Source organism: Mastigoproctus giganteus, chromosome 14 (genome assembly GCF_048544385.1).
Source record: "Mastigoproctus giganteus isolate SK-2022 chromosome 14, ASM4854438v1, whole genome shotgun sequence".
Taxonomy (NCBI): Eukaryota; Metazoa; Arthropoda; class Arachnida; order Uropygi; family Thelyphonidae; genus Mastigoproctus; species Mastigoproctus giganteus.
In genome coordinates this window covers 124222297-124243534 of record NC_143588.1, presented here as the reverse complement: position 1 = coordinate 124243534, position 21238 = coordinate 124222297, and the positions used below count along the sequence as shown (strand labels likewise).

Below are 21238 nucleotides of genomic sequence, written 5' to 3'. Positions count from 1 at the left end.
AGATGGGAGGGAAGTCGAAGTGAAAGGCAGAAAATTAGATAGCAAAGGTGTAGAAGGGAGTGGTTGCGAAGTAAAATTAAGCGTAGAAGGGAGTGGTTGCGAAGTAAAATTAGGCGTAGAAGGGAGTGATTGCGAAGTAAAATTGGGCGTAGAAGGGAGTGGTTGCGAAGTAAAATTAAGTTGAGAAATCGGGGAAGGAGTACTGTGCAGAGAAATCAGAGAAATCGTAGGAGGAGGAAAAGTAGGAAAAGTAGACGAGGGAAGAGGCGAAGAAGGAGAAGAGAGAGGAAACTCATTATCCTCCTCCTGAAAGGAAACAACATTTTGGTCTCCCGTAATTTCTAATTCTAAACTCTCCACGGTACTCTCTATAACGACCTTATTCTTATTTCCTTTTATTATTATTCTCATTTCATTTCCCATTACGTTAACTATATTTTCTCTCCCCAGACTTCTACAAATATTTCTTTTCCCCGAAATTTTGTTCATACTGGAAAAAAAAATAAATAATGAATCAATTTAAAATCAATTTACAATTATTACAATTAAAATAATAACGCAATACCTCCTAGTAGTAATACGTACCTTCTAGTAGTCCTAAATGCTCTTCTCTGCTCTTCTCGCATACACTTTCGAAACCGAGGAAGACTCATCTAACGAACTCTAACGAACGGACGTAAAACCGTGACACACCGTGACACCTCGCACTAACACTATAAACACAGCACAGAGCACAGCACAGCAAACAACACCTACTAGTTACTAAGCCAACCAACAAATGTTTCGACGCCGACGACGGACGCTGTCATCGGCTGCACTCTCGAAACCAAGAACCCAAACGACAAGCCAACCAACAAACGCTGCTCCGTTGCCGTGACACTTGACGCCGCCGTGACACTTGACGCCTAATCGGCGATAAACCAAGGAGGATGGCAATCAAAGATAATGATAACCACTATAAACACAGCAAACAACACCTAACTAAGCCAACCAACGAATGTTTCGACGCCGACGACGGACGCTGTCATCGGCTGCATTCTCGAAACCAAGAACCCGAACGACAAGCCAACCAACAAACGCTGCGCCGTTGCCGCTTAATCGGCGATGGTTACACTCTCGAAACCAAGGAGGAGGATGGCAATCAAAGATAATAATAATAATTTTTTTTTTTTTAGATTATCGCGACAAAAAAAAAGAACATTTCGAAGAATGAGAAGCAATCTGCTGCTGAAATTCTGCTGACCTAACCTACGTGTGACCTGGAGGGTTGTGTCCAACAAAGCTCCAATTGCAAGCTTGCGGTAGTGATTAGCATCAGGTTTCTTACTATTATTAATTTAAAAAAAATTTAAATTACATAAAAATGCTATACACCTTTTCAAACGAACTTGCAAATGAACTTGTTATTCTTATAAAATATTTCTCTTGTATAATAGAAAAGGGACCCATTCCAATTACAAAGTTTACAATGAAGCAAACAATGGACGATGACAGTTCTGTTAATGTGATATATGAAAAATCGCATATTCAAGTTAGAATACATACTGACAGCTTAAATGATGTATTTGTGTGCAATAAAATGATTGTTATCATAAATGATAGTTTGAAAGATTTATTTGATGTATTACTTAATGATTTTGAAAATTTCGAAATTTTTGGACTTACGGTTACTTGTTTTTTTTCTTACGTATTAACGAAAAAACATCACATAATAGAAATACACTTACCATCCATTACAACATTCGAGCAGTTGATCGAATATTGCAAAATTAAAAAAATGTATTTTTTTTACGTGATAATAGACGAAATAACCCAAAGTATTATTTTCGAAACATATAACGAATCGTTTTTGATTTTTTCGGCAAACGAAATATATCATTCTACGTATCTTCGTAATTTTATTAGTTTAAAATTCAAAAAAACGACTATTAATCAATATTCTTGTAAAATTTGTTACCACCGTAATTCGGATTCGTATTTAAATCTTGAGAGATTAAGATACTATTTAAATAATAGATTAGAAAATCCATCATTCGAATATTCGTATTGGCATCCCGTTTCAATTGATCATTTTTATTACATTTTTGACCCTGATGATTATTTTGAAAAATGTCGTAAATATTACGTTAACAATATGAACGAACGGATATATACGTTATCAAAATCACTTACTTCGAAAGGAATAGCCTTTCTACCGTTATGCGTATCAAAAAAGTACAATCCTAAAATTACTGCCAAAAAACGATGGAAAATTATAAAATCGATCGCGTTGTTTATAATATTTTATCGAGAATTTCTAAAAGAGTATTATCAACCAAATGGTAAAGGTTATTATAAGACGCAAAGTCATTTTTACAAATTAGTTAATGATGATTGCCTCGAATGCCCTAGGTCTGCATAATACACAAGTATAAGATCTTCGCTTGCAATATTAGAAGAGAAGAGAAGGTAAACTGGTTAACACACGTTTTTATTGACACAGGAAAAAATGACAGTCTCGTTGATGGTGTAAATCAAATCGAACAGTATAAGACACATATTCACACAATTTAATTTTCATTAATGCGACATTACAAAAAAAATCTCAGAAAATTTTCCATCTGGCAGATGCATCATTATAAATATAAACGTTTAAAGATTGTTCACAGAAATTTTTTATTAGTTTCGAATAAACAATTATTATTGTACTGGTTGTGTAGTTATTATCTTCAATTCAATAAAAATGTCGCAATTAAAATTATTAAACTGTCTCAAATTCATCTGAAAAATTCATTTTACAAAATTTACGTTAATTTATTGATTAACCATTAAAAATAGCTCAAAGTAAAATATAAAAAATGAGATTTTCATAGGTAAACAACAAAAGATGCACGACGTCGAAACAGGGTCTTCTTCTTTTTCTTCTCCTTCTACTTCTACTTCAACTGCTACTTCTTCTCCTTCTACTTCTACTGCTACTTCTTCTTCTTCTTCTTCTCTTTCTTCTTCTTCTCTTTCTTCTTCTTCTCTTTCTTCTTCTTCTCCTTCTTCTCCTTCTTCTCCTTCTCCTCCTTCTTCTTCTCCTTCTCCTTCTCCTTCTTCTTCTTCTTCTCCTTCTCCTTCTCCTTCTTTCTTCTTCTCCTTCTCTTTCTTCTTCTTCTTCTTCTCCTTCTTTCTTCTTCTCCTTCTCCTTCTTCTTCTTCTCCTTCTTCTTCTTCTTCTTCTTCTTCTTCTTCTTCTCCTCCTAACCTTGGCACAAATTCGATTACTTACAATAATGAACAACTTGGCAGAAATTATAAAAAGGGTTCATTTTCTAATTTTATTATAGACGAACAATATAAGACAATAGAAAAAAAAGATTTATGATCAATTACTTAATCATTATCAACATTATAAGAAATTAGCTTTTGAAATAAGAACTTTACTACCATATAAGTATATTAGTACCTTACAATTAGAAAACAGATTTAAAGATTTAGTCGAACCTTGGTTATTAATTAGTGAGGTTCAGGTGAATGAGAAATATATTTTTCATTGGCATATGATTTGGTTTACTGACAAGAAATGTGATTATGAATACTAGAAACTAAAACTAAAGGCTTACAGTTAAGTTTTGCTCTTCGACGAATACACAGTTTTGGAAATTTATTAAGATGTTTTAAAAGATCCTTTTGAAGTTATTAATTACGGTTGTAAAGATTTACAAGATTTATTTGTTTATATTATGTATTAAAGGTTAGATGATGGCATTCCTGTTAATGACTTTAAAAAATTATTTATAAAGATTATATTGAAGATAATAAAAATTTTACAAAATGATTTTGATCTCTGTTCATATTTTTTTCGACAAAAAAATTTAACATACGATGAAATTTTCGAACGTTATAATTGCGTGGGAAATTAATAGACCAAGTGTTTATATATTCATAATTATATTTTAAAAAATCTATTGCTTTCAAAAATAAAAAAAGAAATTCTTCGTCGCATTCGGCTGTGGTAAAATCAAACACTACATCAGTTGAATTATCTAAACATTGCAATAAAATTATTGTTTTTACGTCTATCATATTTTCGCAATTCGATTTTATAAATGGTCTGCAAGTATCATAAATTTTTTTTGGAATTTTAGTGTTTATGTGAAAAAAAGTTAAAATAGGTAATTCGGACGTATTTTCAAAAACTAAATGACTAGTAAAAACAAATAAAATGTTATCGTGCTTAGGTAAATTGAAATGAAATTTTGGTTCTACAATGATATTTATCTTATCGTTTCTTATTGAATATCCAAAACAGATATTTTCATCGTCAAATCCATTTATTCCTATAACATTAAATTTTAAATTTTTAAATTTTAATAATGTCCATAATAAATGTTGCACAATATTTTGTGGATAACGACCGAGGTCTCCATAAATGATATAAGATCGTTTTTGAATAAATAAAAAATTAAACAAACTATACATTGACATTTTCATTTGTCATATTGTGGTTACTTTATTCAATTAATTATCGTGAGAAGTTCTCGAATAATATCGTAAATATATGCAAAGAAATCCTCTCAAAATAAAAATCGTACAAGGAACAAATATTTATAAATTTGATTGTTCTAATAAATTTGGGTTTCATTCATTTCATATTCATATTCGTCGAATTCGTCGTCGGTCACTTCAATTTTTTCAAATTCCTCTTTACCAGATTCTTTTATTTCCTTATCTGTTTTGGATGATTCTTTATTAAATATTGTTTCGTCTTGTTCTTGAGACATATTCCTTTCCGTATTTATTTTAAAGCCTTCTTCATTTGTTTCTCCCTCAGAATTATTCATGGATTCTTTATTAAAGATTGTTTCTTTCTCAGAATTGCTCATGATGACGATATACTTTATTTTAAATTTGCAGTTACTTTTATATACTTTTCCAAAGATTAAATTGAAAGAATATTATTTCGAATTATTATTTGAAAAAATAAATGTCAGTTTTATTGTTATTGTTAATTCTAATTTCATATTTTTTATAATGCATCGATGGAAATTTAAAACAAAATAAAAAAACTTTACCAATACGCGAAGGACCACAAATCCACACACTGAACGCCACATTCAACACCGGAGTACCACACGTATGCATCGAATGAATAGCAGAACTGTAATGCAGATACTTGGCCGGCCAATTTTCCTCGATATGCTCCACATCACTATTCTCTGCGGGGACCATAATCGCGTAAAAATCGCATTTTCGCCCCGAAACGGATGACAAAACTCCAAACTTGTTGACGTTCCCATCCTTCTTACAATAATCAGACACTTCAAGTGGACGGAAGGTCTACTATTAAAAGGTTAAAACTTACATATAAGATTTATATAATGTGTGAATCATGAGCTCTAGAGAATACAACAATATTATTTTTTTCGATTTTCAATCAACGAATTCGAAAGGAAAAAAGCATTACAATAGACAAAAACAAGTTAAAAAGAGACAAACAGTGCTCCATTATGTAAATTGTGATAATGAAAAAAAAAACAAAAATCTAGTCGAGTGGCGCTAGTAGTAGTAATACCTGGGTATTTAATGTCAGTCTGAATTATGTAGCGGTTCCGAATATGGAATTGGAAATTAATGATTTGATTACGAAAAACCCCAAGTGGGAATACGTACACGAAATGTTCAACTTAATCGATGCAGCTAATAAAATTGAAGGTATGATTTTTATTTAACAAGTTTTATAATGTGTTTGTGTAATTTTCCTATCGATTGAATAGTAAGTACAATCGGTTTCATGTCGAACATTAATGAGAATAAAGAATGTATCTATTGCAAAAACAAATTGTACCTTTAAATTTTAATTTTTTTTCATTACTACGAGTACGAAACAAATTACATTAAATATTCGGATTTCAATTCTTATTATAAAAAAAACTTTTCGAGATAAGCCTGTTTTTTTTTTAGCCGATGGAAATTTCGAACTGCTATCTACCATTTTGAACAATGAATATTTTAATTTTTGTGTTGAAGAAGGTCAAAAAGTACTGAGATATACATCGATCCTTTGTGGTGAATTAAAGGCATTGTTTGAAGAAGAAAAAATTGGTAAGATTAAATTTTTTTTTCACTTTTTATGAGAAATTAAGAATTAGAATGAGTTTTAAATTATTCTTTTTCTAAAGAATTTAGGTTCGTGGGAAACTCTATTAGAGTGACTATGGATATTTATAGTTTAGAAGAATGGAAAGAATTACCACACGAAAAGAAAATTAACTTGGTTCATCAACTTAATTTATTATTACCTTTTTCGCGAGAATACCAAGAAGAGTATACCGATTCAGATTCTGATTCTGATTTTTATTTTATTCATGGGTCGAGAAAATCGTCATTGTCATCAGAAGACGGGGACGATCAACAGCAAGAGCAACATCAAGATATGTATGAAGACGATCAGCAACAAAGTACATATGAAGACAATCAACAACATGATTCAGATTCTGATTCTGATTTTTATTTTATTGATGGCTCGAGAAATTCGTCATTGCCATCAGAAAACGGGTACGATCAACAGCAAGAACAACAACAAGATACGTATGACGACGACTGGCAACAAGATATGTATGACGGGGACACGCTTCTTGATGCAAACGTGCATCCTCGAGTGACCTGCAGTTGGCTTTACCATCAACAAGATATGTATGACGACGACCAGCAACGAGATATGTATGACGACGACCAGCAACGAGATATGTATGACGACGACCAGCAACGAGATATGTATGTCGACGACCAGCAACAAGATATGTATGTCGACGACCAGCAACAAGATATGTATGTCGACGACCAGCAACAAGATATGTATGTCGACGACCAGCAACAAGATATGTATGACGACGACCAGCAACAAGATATGTATGACGACGACCAGCAACAAGATACGTATGACGACGATCAGCAACAAGATACGTATGACGACGACCAGCAACAAGATACGTATGACGACGACCAGCAACAAGATACGTATGACGACGACCAGCAACAAGATACGTATGACGACGACCAGCAACAAGATACGTATGACGACGACCAGCAACAAGAAGAATATGATAATTGTAGTACTACCTATTGTTGTGAAAGTTCTTTGCGTTCAATGAGACATTATAACCTGCATACAATTCCAAATCGATTAACGTAAACTGCTTGGAAAATCAACATTAAAATCTTTTTTTTTTTGGTAAAGAGAGATACCATTAGACTTGTCAAAATATTTATTCCCATGCTTATTGTTCGGGTCCTTACCAATAACTCAAATTCTGAGTGTATTCAGTAGCTACATTAATTTCAAAGTGCAAAGTGCAACTTATAATGAAAGAAAATAAAAGTGACAACGTGTATAATGATGTGTTATTTTTTTTCCATTTCAATATAACATATATTGGAGGGGGGCGATATTTTGCACATATATAAAAGGGCATTCTTGACGAACTTTTTTCTTACTATTTTTTATATTTTCTTATATTTTCAGAAAATATAAAAATATTTTTTATATTTTCTTTCTTACTAAAAATAAGATACTTTCTAACTGGTCTAAAACTGAATACCTGTCTAAGATTTCATGTCCAAAATCACTACATTTCTTTATCGTTATTTATTATTCATTATTATTATTATTATTAATAATAGTAGTAGTAACCAACAGTAATCCTAAAAATATATTTTAATGAGTCAAATTGGGTTGAAGATAATGTTGCGGATAACTAAAAGAAAAAAATCTATAAAGACAAAATCACATTGGGCCAAATCATGTTGGTTTATTTTATATTGGATTAACTTAATATTTACTTAAATTATTACAAGTTGAATAAAAGGGCTAGGCATTTCTGATGAACTTTTATTTTCATAATAATGATAAAAGACGATCCACTGGAAGTTCCACTATATGTTTCACTACATGTTCCACTGCATGTTCCAGCGGATGTGTTCCTGGATGTCCCATTGAATGGAAATCTAGTATATAGAGGATACTGTATTCGTATTAGATCCGAATTGATTTTTGAATGCAGAAGATTAATTTTTATTCTAAATAATAGTTTCGAAAACTTACTTTATATATTACTAAATGATTTTGAACGTTTTGAAATTTTGGGAATTACAACTAGTTGCCTTCTTTCGAAAATATTTACAAAAAAGAATATAATAGAAATACATTTACCATCCATTCCAAACTTTGAGAAGTTGATCGAATATTGTAAATCCAAAAAATTTCATCCATTTTACGTGATAATAGATGAAATTACAAAAAATGTTATTTTTGAAACTCATAACAAAACGTTATTAATTTTTTCTGCTAACGAAGAATACCATTCTATGTATCTTTATGATTTTGTAAATTTTCTTTTTTTAAAAGATTCTGTCGATGGATATGCTTGTTTGGTGGATTGCCTTAATTCACCTTATGTCGAAACATATATTCCAAGATTTAAACATCCATATTGGAATCGTATTGGGATGCATTTTATCATGAGAAATTAGACCCTAATGATCATTTTGAAATGTGTCGTCGATTTTACATTGAAAATTTGAATGAACAAATATATACCTTATCAGAATCATTTACTTCGAGAGGAATAGCCTTTCTACCGTTATGCCTATCAAAAAAATACAATTCAAAAATTACTGCCAAAAAAAGATGGAAAATTATCAAATCTATTGTGTTGTTGATAATGTTTTATCGAGACTTTTTAAAAAATTATTATCGACCCGGTAGTGAAGGTTATTATAAGGTAAAGAGCCATTTTTACAAATTAGTTAACAAGATCGCGATCAACAAAAAAAGACAAAAAATTAAGAGGTTAATCAATGATTTAGTACTTATCCTAATCTATACGTGAAAAAAAACAAATCACTTTTTGAAGAAATATAAGCGGAGAAATCGTATGATTATTTTGAAAATTACAACAATTTGTCACGTTATTTTTTTTTTCATGACATGAAATCTGTAATTTTCAAAATTATCATGTTGGTTAAATTAATATATCATATTAATATAAATCATATATAAGGTGGGTGATAATATTCCAATACGTACCGATTGTTCCTATGTTACCAGATGGACAATTGACATATAGAGGATCCTATATTCATATTAGATCCGATTTGATTTTTCAATGCAGAAGATTAATTTCTTTTCTAAATAATTGTTTCGAAAACTTATTTGATATGTTACTAAATGATTTTGATTGTTTTGAAATTTTGGGAATTACAACATATTGTATTCTTACGAACATATTTACAAAAAAGAATATAATAGAAATACACTTACTATCCATTCCAACCTTTGAGAAGTTAATTGAATATTGTAAATCCAAAAAATTTCGTCCGTGTTACGTGATAATAGATGAAATTACAAAAAGTGTTATTTTTGAAACTCATAACGAAACGTTACTGATTTTTTCCGCTAACAAAGAATACCATTCTACGTATCTTTATGATTTTGTAAATTTTGTTTTTTTTAAAAATTCTGACGATGGATATTCTTGTTTTGTGAATTACCTTCATTGGAGCGAACCATATTTTCAAAGGTTTAAATATCCGTATTGGGATCAAATTTATGTGGATGATTTTGTTTATGATAACTTAGACCCTAATGATCATTTTGATATGTGTCGTCTTTTTTACATTGAAAATTTGAATGAACAAATATATACCTTATCGGAATCATTCACTTCGAGAGGAATAGCCTTTCTACCGTTATGCGTATCAAAAAAATACAATTTAAAAATTACTGCCAAAAAAAGATGGAAACTTATCAAAACTATCGTGTTGGTAATAATGCTTTATCGAGACTTTTTAAAAGATTATTATCGACCTGGTAGTGAAGGTTATTATAAAGTAAAGAGTCATTTTTACAAATTAGTTAAGAAGACCGATCAACAGTACTTATCCTAATCTACGCGTAATGTTATTAAATCAACACGATTTAACAATCGTTCAGATGCATCCATTTTTTTATATCAATTAAAAAGAAAAAATACTTTTGAAGAAATATGAGGGGAGAAATCGTATGATAATTTTGAAAAATACAGATCATGACAAATGAAGGTTTTTAAAAAAACAAATTATGACATGACAAATTGGGTAAGAAATATAAAAATTTACAAGCTCTATAAAAGGGCACGTGTGAATATTTATTTTGGTAAATAATCATAATGTCCAAAGACTATCAGGCTAAAAGAACATCATGTATTCCAATACATTATGATGTTTTCAGTCTACCAGATGGAAAACTGAAACATAAAGGATATCATATTCATATTAGATACAATTTGATTTCTGAATGTAAAAGATTAATTTCTATTCTAAATAATGGTTTTGAAAACTTATTTGATATATTACTAAATGATTTTGAACGTTTTGAAATTTTGGGAATTACAATTAGTTGTATTCTTTTCAACATATTTCCAAAAAAGAATATAATAGAAATACATTTACCTTCTATTCCATCCTTTGAGAAGTTGATAGAATATTGTAAATCCAAAACATTTTGTCCATACTATGTGATAATAGATGAAATTACAGAAAGTATTATTTATGAAACTCGTAACGAAACGTTATTAATTTTTTCTGCTAACGAAAAATACCATTCTACGTATCTTTACGATTTTGTAAATTTTGTTTTTTTAAAAAATTCTGACAATGAATATTCTTGTTTTATGGATTACCTTCATTGGATCGAACCATATTTTCAAAGATTTAAACATCCGTATTGGAATGAAATTTATGTGGATGATTTAGTTTGTGATAACTTAGAACCTAATGATTTTTTTGATATGTGTCGTCGATTTTACATTAAAAATTTGAATCAACAAATGTATACCTTATCAAAATCATTCACTTCGAGAGGAATAGCCTTTCTCCCATTATGCGTATCAAAAAAATACAATTCAAAAATTACTGCCCAAAAGAGATGGAAAATTATCAAATCTATTGTGCTGTTGATAATGTTTTATCGAGACTTTTTAAAAGATTATTATCTACCTGGTAGTGAAGGTTATTATAAAATACGAAGTCATTTTTACAAAGTAGTTAACAAAATTATTGATCAACAAAAAAATAGACAAATACTGTCCTAATCGATGAAATATTAAAACAGAAACTCTAAAATAAAGTAGAGATATTAAAACAGAAACTCTAAAATAAAGTAGAGATATTAAAACAGAAACTCTATAATAAAGTAGAGATATTAAAACAGAAACTCTAAAATAAAGTAGAGATAGTAAAACAGAAACTCTAAAATAAAGTAGAGATATTAAAACAAAAACTCTAAAATAAAGTAGAGATATTAAAACAAAAACTCTAAAATAAAGTAGAGATATTAAAACTGAAACTCTTATTAAAACAGAAACTCTAAAAAATAAAGTAGAGATATTAAAACAGAAACTCTAAAATAAAGTAGAGATATTAAAACAGAAACTCTAAAATAAAGTAGAGATTAAAACAGAAAATCCAAAAATAAAGTAGAGATATTAAAACAGAAACTCTAAAAATAAAGTAGAGATATTAAACAGAAACTCTAAAAATAAAGTAGTGATATTAAAACAGAAACTCTAAAAATAAAGTAGTGATATTAAAACAGAAACTCTAAAAATAAAGTAGTGATATTAAAACAGAAACTCTAAAAATAAAGTAGTGATATTAAAACAGAAACTCTAAAAATAAAGTACAGATATTAAAACAGAAACTTAAAAATTAAAATTGAAATTGAAATTAAAAATTAAAATTAAAATGTCAAAACAGAAACTCCTATAAAATAAAGTAGAAATAAACAGAAACTCCTAAAATAAAGTAGAGATGTTAAAACAGAAACTCTTTTTAAAATGCTTTTTGTGGATGGAATTTTCTGATCTAAATCAATAAATTCTATCGAAACAAAAATTGTACAAGGGGAAATAAGTGTTTATATATATATATATATATATATATATATATATATATATATATATATATATATATATATATATATATATATATATATATATATATATATATATATATATATATATATATATGATAGAATTTATTGATTTAGACCAGAAAATTCCATCCACAAAAAGCATTTTGTTTTAATATCTCTACATATTTTTATTTTCTCTATTTTAGAGTTTCTGTTTTAATATCTCTACTTTATTTTAGAGTTTCTGTTTTAATATCTCTACTTTATTTTTTAGAGTTTCTGTTTTAATATCTCTACTTTATTTTTTAGAGTTTCTGTTTTAATATCTCTACTTTATTTTTTAGAGTTTCTGTTTTAATATCTCTACTTTATTTTTTAGAGTTTCTGTTTTAATATCTCTACTTTATTTTTTAGAGTTTCTGTTTTAATATCTCTACTTTATTTTAGAGTTTCTGTTTTAATATTATTTTAGAATTTCTGTTTTAATATCTCTACTTTATTTTAGAGTTTCTGTTTTAATAGTTTTTTAGAGTTTCTGTTTTAATAATCATTTACTTCGAGAGGAATAGCCTTTCTACCGTTATACATATCAAAAAAATACAATCCTAAAATTACTGCCCAAAAACGATATCAAATCTATCGTATTGTTGATAATGTTTTATCGAGACTTTTTAAAAGATTATTACGAAGGTTATTGTAAAGTGCGGAGTCATTTTTATGAATTAGTTAACAAAAGACCGATCGACAAAAAATAAAATAGTAGTACCCTATATCACAAATGAATTTTAACCGATTCTCCTACTTATTACAATGCCCGAAACATTTTTCGGTCATTCAGAATCAAGTAGCTCTTCTTCTCTTTAGGATAGCATTGAAATTGTTTTAATATGTTTTTCGTGGCAATTTAGCAATTTTTCAAACGTGTTGATTTTTTCAAACGTGTGTGATTGCAAACGCGTGTGATTGCAAGTCTCAAAACAGGAGAAGACGATTTATACTCAGGATCCAAAACCTACGTGAAACTCTGATTTTGAAAAATAATGTCGAAAGACGATAGCAATATTCCACTGGATGTTCCACTGGATCTTCCGGAGGATCTGTATCTTCCAACACGGGATCTTCCAGATTATGTTGAACTGGGTATGCTACTGGATGGAAAAATGGTATACAGAGGAACCTATATTCACGTTAGATCCGATTATAGTTCTCTATGCAAAAGAATAATTTCTATTCTAAATAATACTTTTGAAAACTTATTCGATATATTACTGAAGGATTTCGAACGTTTTGAAATTCTGGGAATTACACCTAGTTGTATTCGTTCGAATATATTAACAAAAAAGAGTATAATAGAAATACACTTACCATCCATTTTAACCTTTGAGAAGTTGATCGAATATTGTAAATCTAAAAACTTTCGTCCGTTTTACGTGATGATAGACGAAATTACAGAAAATGTTATTTTCGAAACTCGTAACGAAACGTTATTGATTTTTTCTGCTAACGAAGAATATCATTCTACGTATCTTGACGATCGTGTAACTTTTCTTTTTTTAAAAGATTCTATCGATCGATTTTGTTGTTTGGTGGATTCTCTTTGGTTACCTTATCTCGATCCAGATAATCCAAGATTCGAACATCCAAGATTTAAACATCCGTATTGGAATCAAGTTTGTTGGTCGGAGTTTGACGATGGTATCTTAGATCCTAACGATCATTTTGAAATGTGCCGTAAATATTACGTTACGTATATGAACGAACAGATATACACGTTATCGAAATCATTTAATTCGAGAGGAATAGCCTTTCTACCGTTATGCGTATCAAAAAAATACAATCCTAAAATTACTGCCCAAAAACGATGGAAAATTATAAAATCGATCGTATTGTTGATAATGTTTTATCGAGACTTTTTAAAAGATTATTATCGACCCGGTAACGAAGGTTATCGTAAGGTACGGAGTCATTTTTACAAATTAGTTGACCGAAACATTAGTGTCCTAATCGATGAAAATCAATAATTTAGTAACTATCGTATGTCTGAATAAAACGAATTCTTTGAAAGCCCATTGCCATAACCGGTAAGAACGTAATATTCGTAATTCTGATTGTTCTAATAAATCTGTGTTTCATTCATTTCCTATTCATGTTCGTCGAATTCGTCGTCAGTCACTTCAATTTTTTCAAATTCCTCATTATTCGATTCTTCTTTTACCTCATCTGTTTTAGGTGATTTTTTATTGAATATTGTTTCATCTTGTTGTTCTTGAGACTTATTCAATCCTATTTTTTCTCTATTTGTTTTCAATGGTTCTTCCTTTGATTCTTTATTAAAGATTGTTTCTTCCTCAGAATTACTCGTGACAGAATTACTCATGATTACGATATACTTTATTTTAAGTTTGCAATTACTTTTTTATACTTTTCCGACGATTTAAATTTTGAAAAAAATAAATTGAAATTGAATGGAGAATAGAAATATTGTTATTTTGAATTATTATTATTAAAATTATAAAAACATTTGTCCGAGTTTGGATTTTATTAGTTTAAATCAAGATGCCTGTTGTCGACGATAAAAGATTATTTGTCAATAAATATTTATATCGTTATTTCGTTTCGGATTCAACAGGAAATTTGTTTTATTCTCCATTCGGTATTACTCTTGCTTTACACACACTGCTCGAAGGTGCACGTGGAAAAACAGAATCGCAGATTAAGCATGTTTTGGAATACGACGACAACACATCTAACGAAGATATAAAGAAAAATTATTTCGACTACCTAATAGAACTAAAAGATGTTTTCGACGTCGCCAATATTATTTTAGTAAGACAAGAAATTGATGTCGATGTTAATCGAGAATATTTAGAAGGAATAAAACAGTTTTACTTGTCAGACGTTAAAAAAGTTAACTTTACCGATGAGGAAGAAACGATATCGATGGCGAATTCGTGGGTAAAAAAGAGATCTAGAGAAAAAATTCAAACTATATTAGACTCCGTCGATCCCGAAACAATATTACTACTTCTTAACGTAGTATATTTCAAAAGAACGTGGGCAATACCCTTCGACCAAAAGGAAACTTTATTTGCAGATTTCTACAGCAAAGGTTGCGAAAAAAAATCGGTACCTACGATGATCGCGAAAGACGCATATTTTCGATTTGGCCGTGGACGAGATTTTACCGTTTTAGAACTTCCGTACGAAGGAAATAGAGTAAATATGTTGATTTTCCTGCCAGATACATTAGATGGTTTGTCTGCTATGAAAGAAAATTCATTCGAAGATCCACTAGATCTTCGAGAGGAGTTAATCGAAACTATTGCACTTCCAAAATTTAAATTGAGATACACAAAGAAAATTTCCACGGAATCATTAGGAATTGGATATGCCGGTAAATGTAACTTTAGTGGTATTTTCGATACTTCTTCTTACTTGATATCTCCCGAAATAATTCACAAAACTTTCATCGAAATAAACGAAGAAGGAACCGAAGCTGCTGCAGTTACCGGTGTGGGAATTTATACGGATTCCGTTTCATTTCGACCAAATGTATTTATTGCTAATCACCCTTTTCTTTTCTTTATAATTGATAAAACAACCAAAATAATATTATTTATTGGTCGGATAGACGAACTTTAATTTTATGTTTTATGGCAATTAAATATTAAAAATAAAGTTTTTTATAAAATCAGAATGTGGATTTGCAAATTAAAAAAAAATAAAATGAAATAAAAAAGTACTTGTTTTTTGTCTGTTCTTTTCTTGTATTCTATTACTCACTATTAGCATTCCAAATATTTTAATCCATATCTCGGGAGCACTCCTTCTGTAAATGTAGCTAGCTTGCATGTACTAGGAGAAGTGCCCCCTACATATACAGAAAGATAGCAACATTCTAGCAATAGAAAGAAACTGCTTTTGTGAAATCTTTCTTTACTAAAATTAAATATCTTTTAAAAGACATCTGCCATATAAATTAGAAATTAAAATGAAAACTGAAATTAGAAATTAAAAATTAAACATTAGAAATGAAAATTGAAATTAGAAATTTAAAAATTACACATTAGAAAAGTTAAAAATTAAACATTAGAAAAATTATAAAATTAAACATTAGGAAAAATGAAATTAGAAATTAAAAATTAGAAATTAAAATCTCTAAAATAAAGTAAAACAGAGAAACTCTAAAAGAAAGTAAAACAGAGAAACTCTAAAAAAAAGTAAAACAGAGAAACTCTAAAATAAAGTAAAACAGAGAAACTCTAAAATAAAGTAAAACAGAGAAACTCTAAAATAAAGTAAAACAGAGAAACTCTAAAATAAAGTAAAACAATAAAGTAAAACAGAGAAACTCTAAAATAAAGTAAAACAGAGAAACTCTAAAATAAAGTAAAACAGAGAAACTCTAAAATAAAGTAAAACAGAGAAACTCTAAAATAAAGTAAAACAGAGAAACTCTAAAATAAAGTAAAACAGAGAAACTCTAAAATAAAGTAAAACAGAGAAACTCTAAAATAAAGTAAAACAGAGAAACTCTAAAATAAAGTAAAACAGAGAAACTCTAAAATAAAGTAAAACAGAGAAACTCTAAAATAAAGTAAAACAGAGAAACTCTAAAATAAAGTAAAACAGAGAAACTCAGTACAGATATCAAATCAGAGAAACATTTCTTAAAATGATTTTTGTGGATGGAATTTTCTGATTATAATAAATTCTATAAATCAAAAAATTCTATCAAAACAAAAATTGTACAAGGGGGAAATAAGTTTTAATATGTATATATAATATATAATATATAATATATATAATATATATTTTATATATAATATATAATATATAATATATATAATATATATTATAATATATATATTTTATATATAATATATAATATATAATATATATAATATATATTATATAATATATATATTATATAATATATATATTATATAATATATATATTATATAATATATATAATATATAATATATAATATTATATATATATATATATATATATATATATATATATATATATATATATATATATATATATATATATATATATATATATATATATATATATATATATATATATATATTAAGAGAGATTAAAATAGAAACTCTAAAATAAAGTAGAGATATTAAAACAGAAACTCTCTTTCTCAAAATGATTTTTGTGGATAGAATTTGTAGATATCAAATTCTATCAAAACAAAAATTGTACAAGGGGGAAATAAGTGTTTATATATATATATATATATATATAAATATATATATATATATATATATATATATATATATATATATATATAAATATATATATATATATATATATATATATATATATATATATATATATATATATATATATATATATATATATATATATATATATATATATATATATATATATATATATATATATATATATATATATATATATATATATATATATATATATATAAACACTTATTTCCCCCTTGTACAATTTTTGTTTTGATAGAATTTGATATCTACAAATTCTATCCACAAAAATCATTTTGAGAAAGAGAGTTTCTGTTTTAATATCTCTACTTTATTTTAGAGTTTCTATTTTAATCTCTCTTAATATTTTTTTTAAATAGAACGATCTGATCTCTTAATTTCTAATTTAACCTAACCTAACCTTTCTAATTTTTTATTTGTAATTTTTTATTTCAATTTTTTATTTGTAATTTTTTATTTCAATTTTTTATTTGTAATTTTTTATTTCTAATTTCGATTTCTAATTTCATTTCAAATTTCTAATTTCATTTCAAATTTTTAATTTTAATTTCTAATATTTAATTTCAATTTGAGACACCTAAGACTGCACCCAGTGTTTTTTTATATAAAATGAAATCAATACCTAACCTAACATAAAGCTGCAGTTAATGATGTACCTAAGACTGTATCCCAATCGTCCATGATGACACATTTATAATGTTCTTTTGGTGGTTGAACTGTGCTGCATTTGGTAGCGTGTTTAATTTCCTAGATTACGAGCTGTATAAGAGGATACGTGTGAATATTTATTTTGGTTAATAATCACAATGCCAATAATCACAATGCTAATCACAATGCCGAAAGACTATCAGGCCAAAAGAATATCGTTCAGGCCAATAGAATATCCTGTATTCCAATACACTAAACTGATATATAAAGGATATCGTGTTCGTATTAGATACAATGTGATTTCTGAATACAGAAGATTAATTTCTATTTTAAATAATGGTTTCGAAAACTTATTTGATATTTTACTAAATGATTTTGAATGTTTCGAAATTTTGGGAATTACAATTAGTTGTATTCTTTTCAACATATTTCCCAAAAACAATATAATAGAAATACATTTCCCTTCTATTCCAACCTTTGAGAAGTTGATGGAATATTGCCAATCCAAAAATTTTTGTCCACATTACGTGATAATAGATGAAATTACAAAAAGTGTTATTTTTGAAACTCGTAACGAAACGTTATTGATTTTTTCTGCTAACGAAAAATACCATTCTACGTATCTTCATGATTTTTTTAATTTTGTTTTTTTAAAAAATTCTGAAAATGAATATTCTTGTTTTATGGATTACCTTCATTGGATCGAACCATATTTTCAAAAATTTAAATATCCGTATTGGGATCAAATTTATGTGGATGATTTAGCTTGTAAGAACTTAGACCCTAATGATTATTTTGACATGTGTCGTCGATTTTACATTGAAAATTTAAATCAACAAATGTATACCTTATCAAAATCATTCACTTCGAAAGGAATAGCCTTTCTACCGTTATACGTATCAAAAAAATATAATTCAAAAATTACTGCCAAAAAAAGATGGAAAATTATCAAATCTGTCGTGTTGTTGATAAGGTTTTATCGCGACTTTTTAAAAAATTATTATCAACCCGGTAATAGTTAACGAGACCGAGTAACCTACTTTCCAAAGATTAAATCTTTATTAAAAAAAATCGATTTTTAAAAATGATTTAAAATGAAAATCGGATTTAGTATAAAAACGTTTGTCAGATTTTGGATTTTATTAGTTTAAATCAAGATGCCTGTTGTCGATAAAAGATTATTTGTCAATAAATATCTATATCGTTATTTCGTTTCGGATTCCACAGGAAATTTGTTTTATTCTCCATTCGGTATTACTCTCGCTTTACACACACTGCTCGAAGGTGCACGGGGAAAAACAGAATCGCAGATTAAGCATGTTTTAGAATACGACGACAACACATCTAACGAAGATATAAAGAAAAATTATTTCAACCACATAATAGAACTAAAAGAGGTTTTAGACATTGCCAATATTATTTTAATAAGTGATGTCGATGTTAATCGAGAATATTTAGAAGGAATAGAACAGTTTTACTTGTCAGATGTTAAAAAAGTTAACTTTGCCAATGAGGAAGAAACGATGTCGATGGTGAATTCGTGGGTAAAAAAGAAATCTAGAGAAAAAATTCAAACTATATTAGAATCCGTCGATCCCGAAACAATATTAATGCTCCTTAACGTACTATATTTCAAAACAATTTGGGCAAAACCCTTCGACAAAAAGGAAACTTTATTTGCAGATTTCTTCAACAACGGTTGCGAAAAAAAATCGGTACCTACGATGATCATGAAAGATGCGTATTTTCGATTTGGCCGTGGACGAGATTTTACCGTTTTAGAACTTCCCTACGAAGGAAATAGAGTAAATATGTTGATTTTCCTTCCCGATAAATTAGATGGTTTGTCTGCGTTGAAAGAAAATTTATTTGATCCACTAGATCTTCGAGACGAGTTAATCGAAACTATTGCACTTCCAAAATTTAAATTGAGATACACAAAAAAAATTTCCACGGAATCATTGGGAATTGGATATGCCGGTAAATGTAACTTTAGTGGTATTTTCGATACTTCTTATTTGATATCTCCAGAACTAATTCACAAAACTTTCATCGAAGTAAGCGAAGAAGGAACCGAAGCTGCCGCAGTTACCGGTGAGGACGTTTGTACAGATTCCATTTCATTTCGACCAAACGTATTTATTGCTAATCACCCTTTTCTTTTTTTTATAATTGATAAAAAAACCAAACTAATATTATTTATCGGTCGGATAAACGAACTTTAATTTAAAAAAAAGTTTTTAAACAAATCTAGTAAAATAAGAATGTGGATTTGCAAATATAGCAAATTAAAAATAAAATGAAATAAAAAGTACTTTATATAAACGTTCTTTCTCAATTCTTTTCTTGTATTCTATTACTCACTATTAGCATTCCAAATATTAAAACAGAGAAACTAACAGATATTAAAACAGAATCTTTAAAATAAAGTCGAGATATTAAATCAGAGAAACTCTAAAATAAAGTAGAGATATTAAATCAGAGAAACTCTAAAATAAAGTAGAGATATTAAATGAGAGAAACTTTAAAATAGATATTAAATCAGACACTCTAAAATAAAGTAGAGATATTAAATCAGAGACACTCTAAAATAAAGAAGAGATATTAAATCCGAGAAATTCTAAAATATTCTAATTTTTAATTTTTCATTTCAATTTCTAATTTCTAATTTCTCAATTTCTAATTTTTAACTAACCTTTCTAATCTAATTTCAATTTCTGATTTTTAATTTCAATTTCTAATTTTCGATTTCACTTTCTAATTTCTAATTTTTAATTTCACTTTCTAATTTCTAATTTTTAAGTTCACTTTCTAATTTTTAATTATTTCATTTCAATTTCTAATTTTTAATTTCTAATTTCAATTTCTTAATTTGTAATTTTTAATTTCAATTTTTAATTTTTAATTTCTAATTTCAATTTCTTAATTTGTAATTTTTAATTTCTAACCTGACAGTTAGGTTAGGTTAGGTTAGGTTAGGTACTCGAGATATAGATTAGGTTAGGTTAGGTACTCGAGATATAGATTAGGTTAGGTTAGGTTAATTATGGACTTGTTTCAAAAATTATGACATTGTAAATGTCATAATTTTTGAAACAAGTCCATAAATAATTCTGTACCTAACCTAACCTGACAGCACCCAATGAGGCACCCAAGGAAGCACCCAATGAAGCACCCAGAGTACTGCACGCAGTGTTTTTTATGAAGACATCATAAAACGAATGTTCTAATAAACGTGCGTTCCATTTATTTGAAAAAATTCATCTTCGTATTTTTCGAATTTATCGTCTGTCACTTCAATTTTTTTAAATTCCTCAATACTCGATTCTTCTCCTTTTTTTTCATTATCCATTTTGGCTGATTCTGTATTAAAGATTGTTTCATGTTGAGATTTATTCAATCCTATTTTTT

At 28.1% G+C, this 21238-nt stretch overlaps 1 protein-coding gene across 1 annotated transcript; it reads left to right on the top strand.

The window, feature by feature from the left end:
* Positions 1-14472: 14472 nt before the first annotated feature.
* LOC150075708 (iripin-2-like) lies at positions 14473-20052 on the top strand. Its single transcript, XM_090388625.1, has 2 exons — positions 14473-15427; positions 19055-20052. Exons 1-2 carry the CDS (start codon positions 14473-14475, stop codon positions 20050-20052), a joined length of 1953 nt encoding a protein of 650 aa, XP_090244751.1.
* The last annotated feature ends 1186 nt before the right edge of the window (positions 20053-21238 follow it).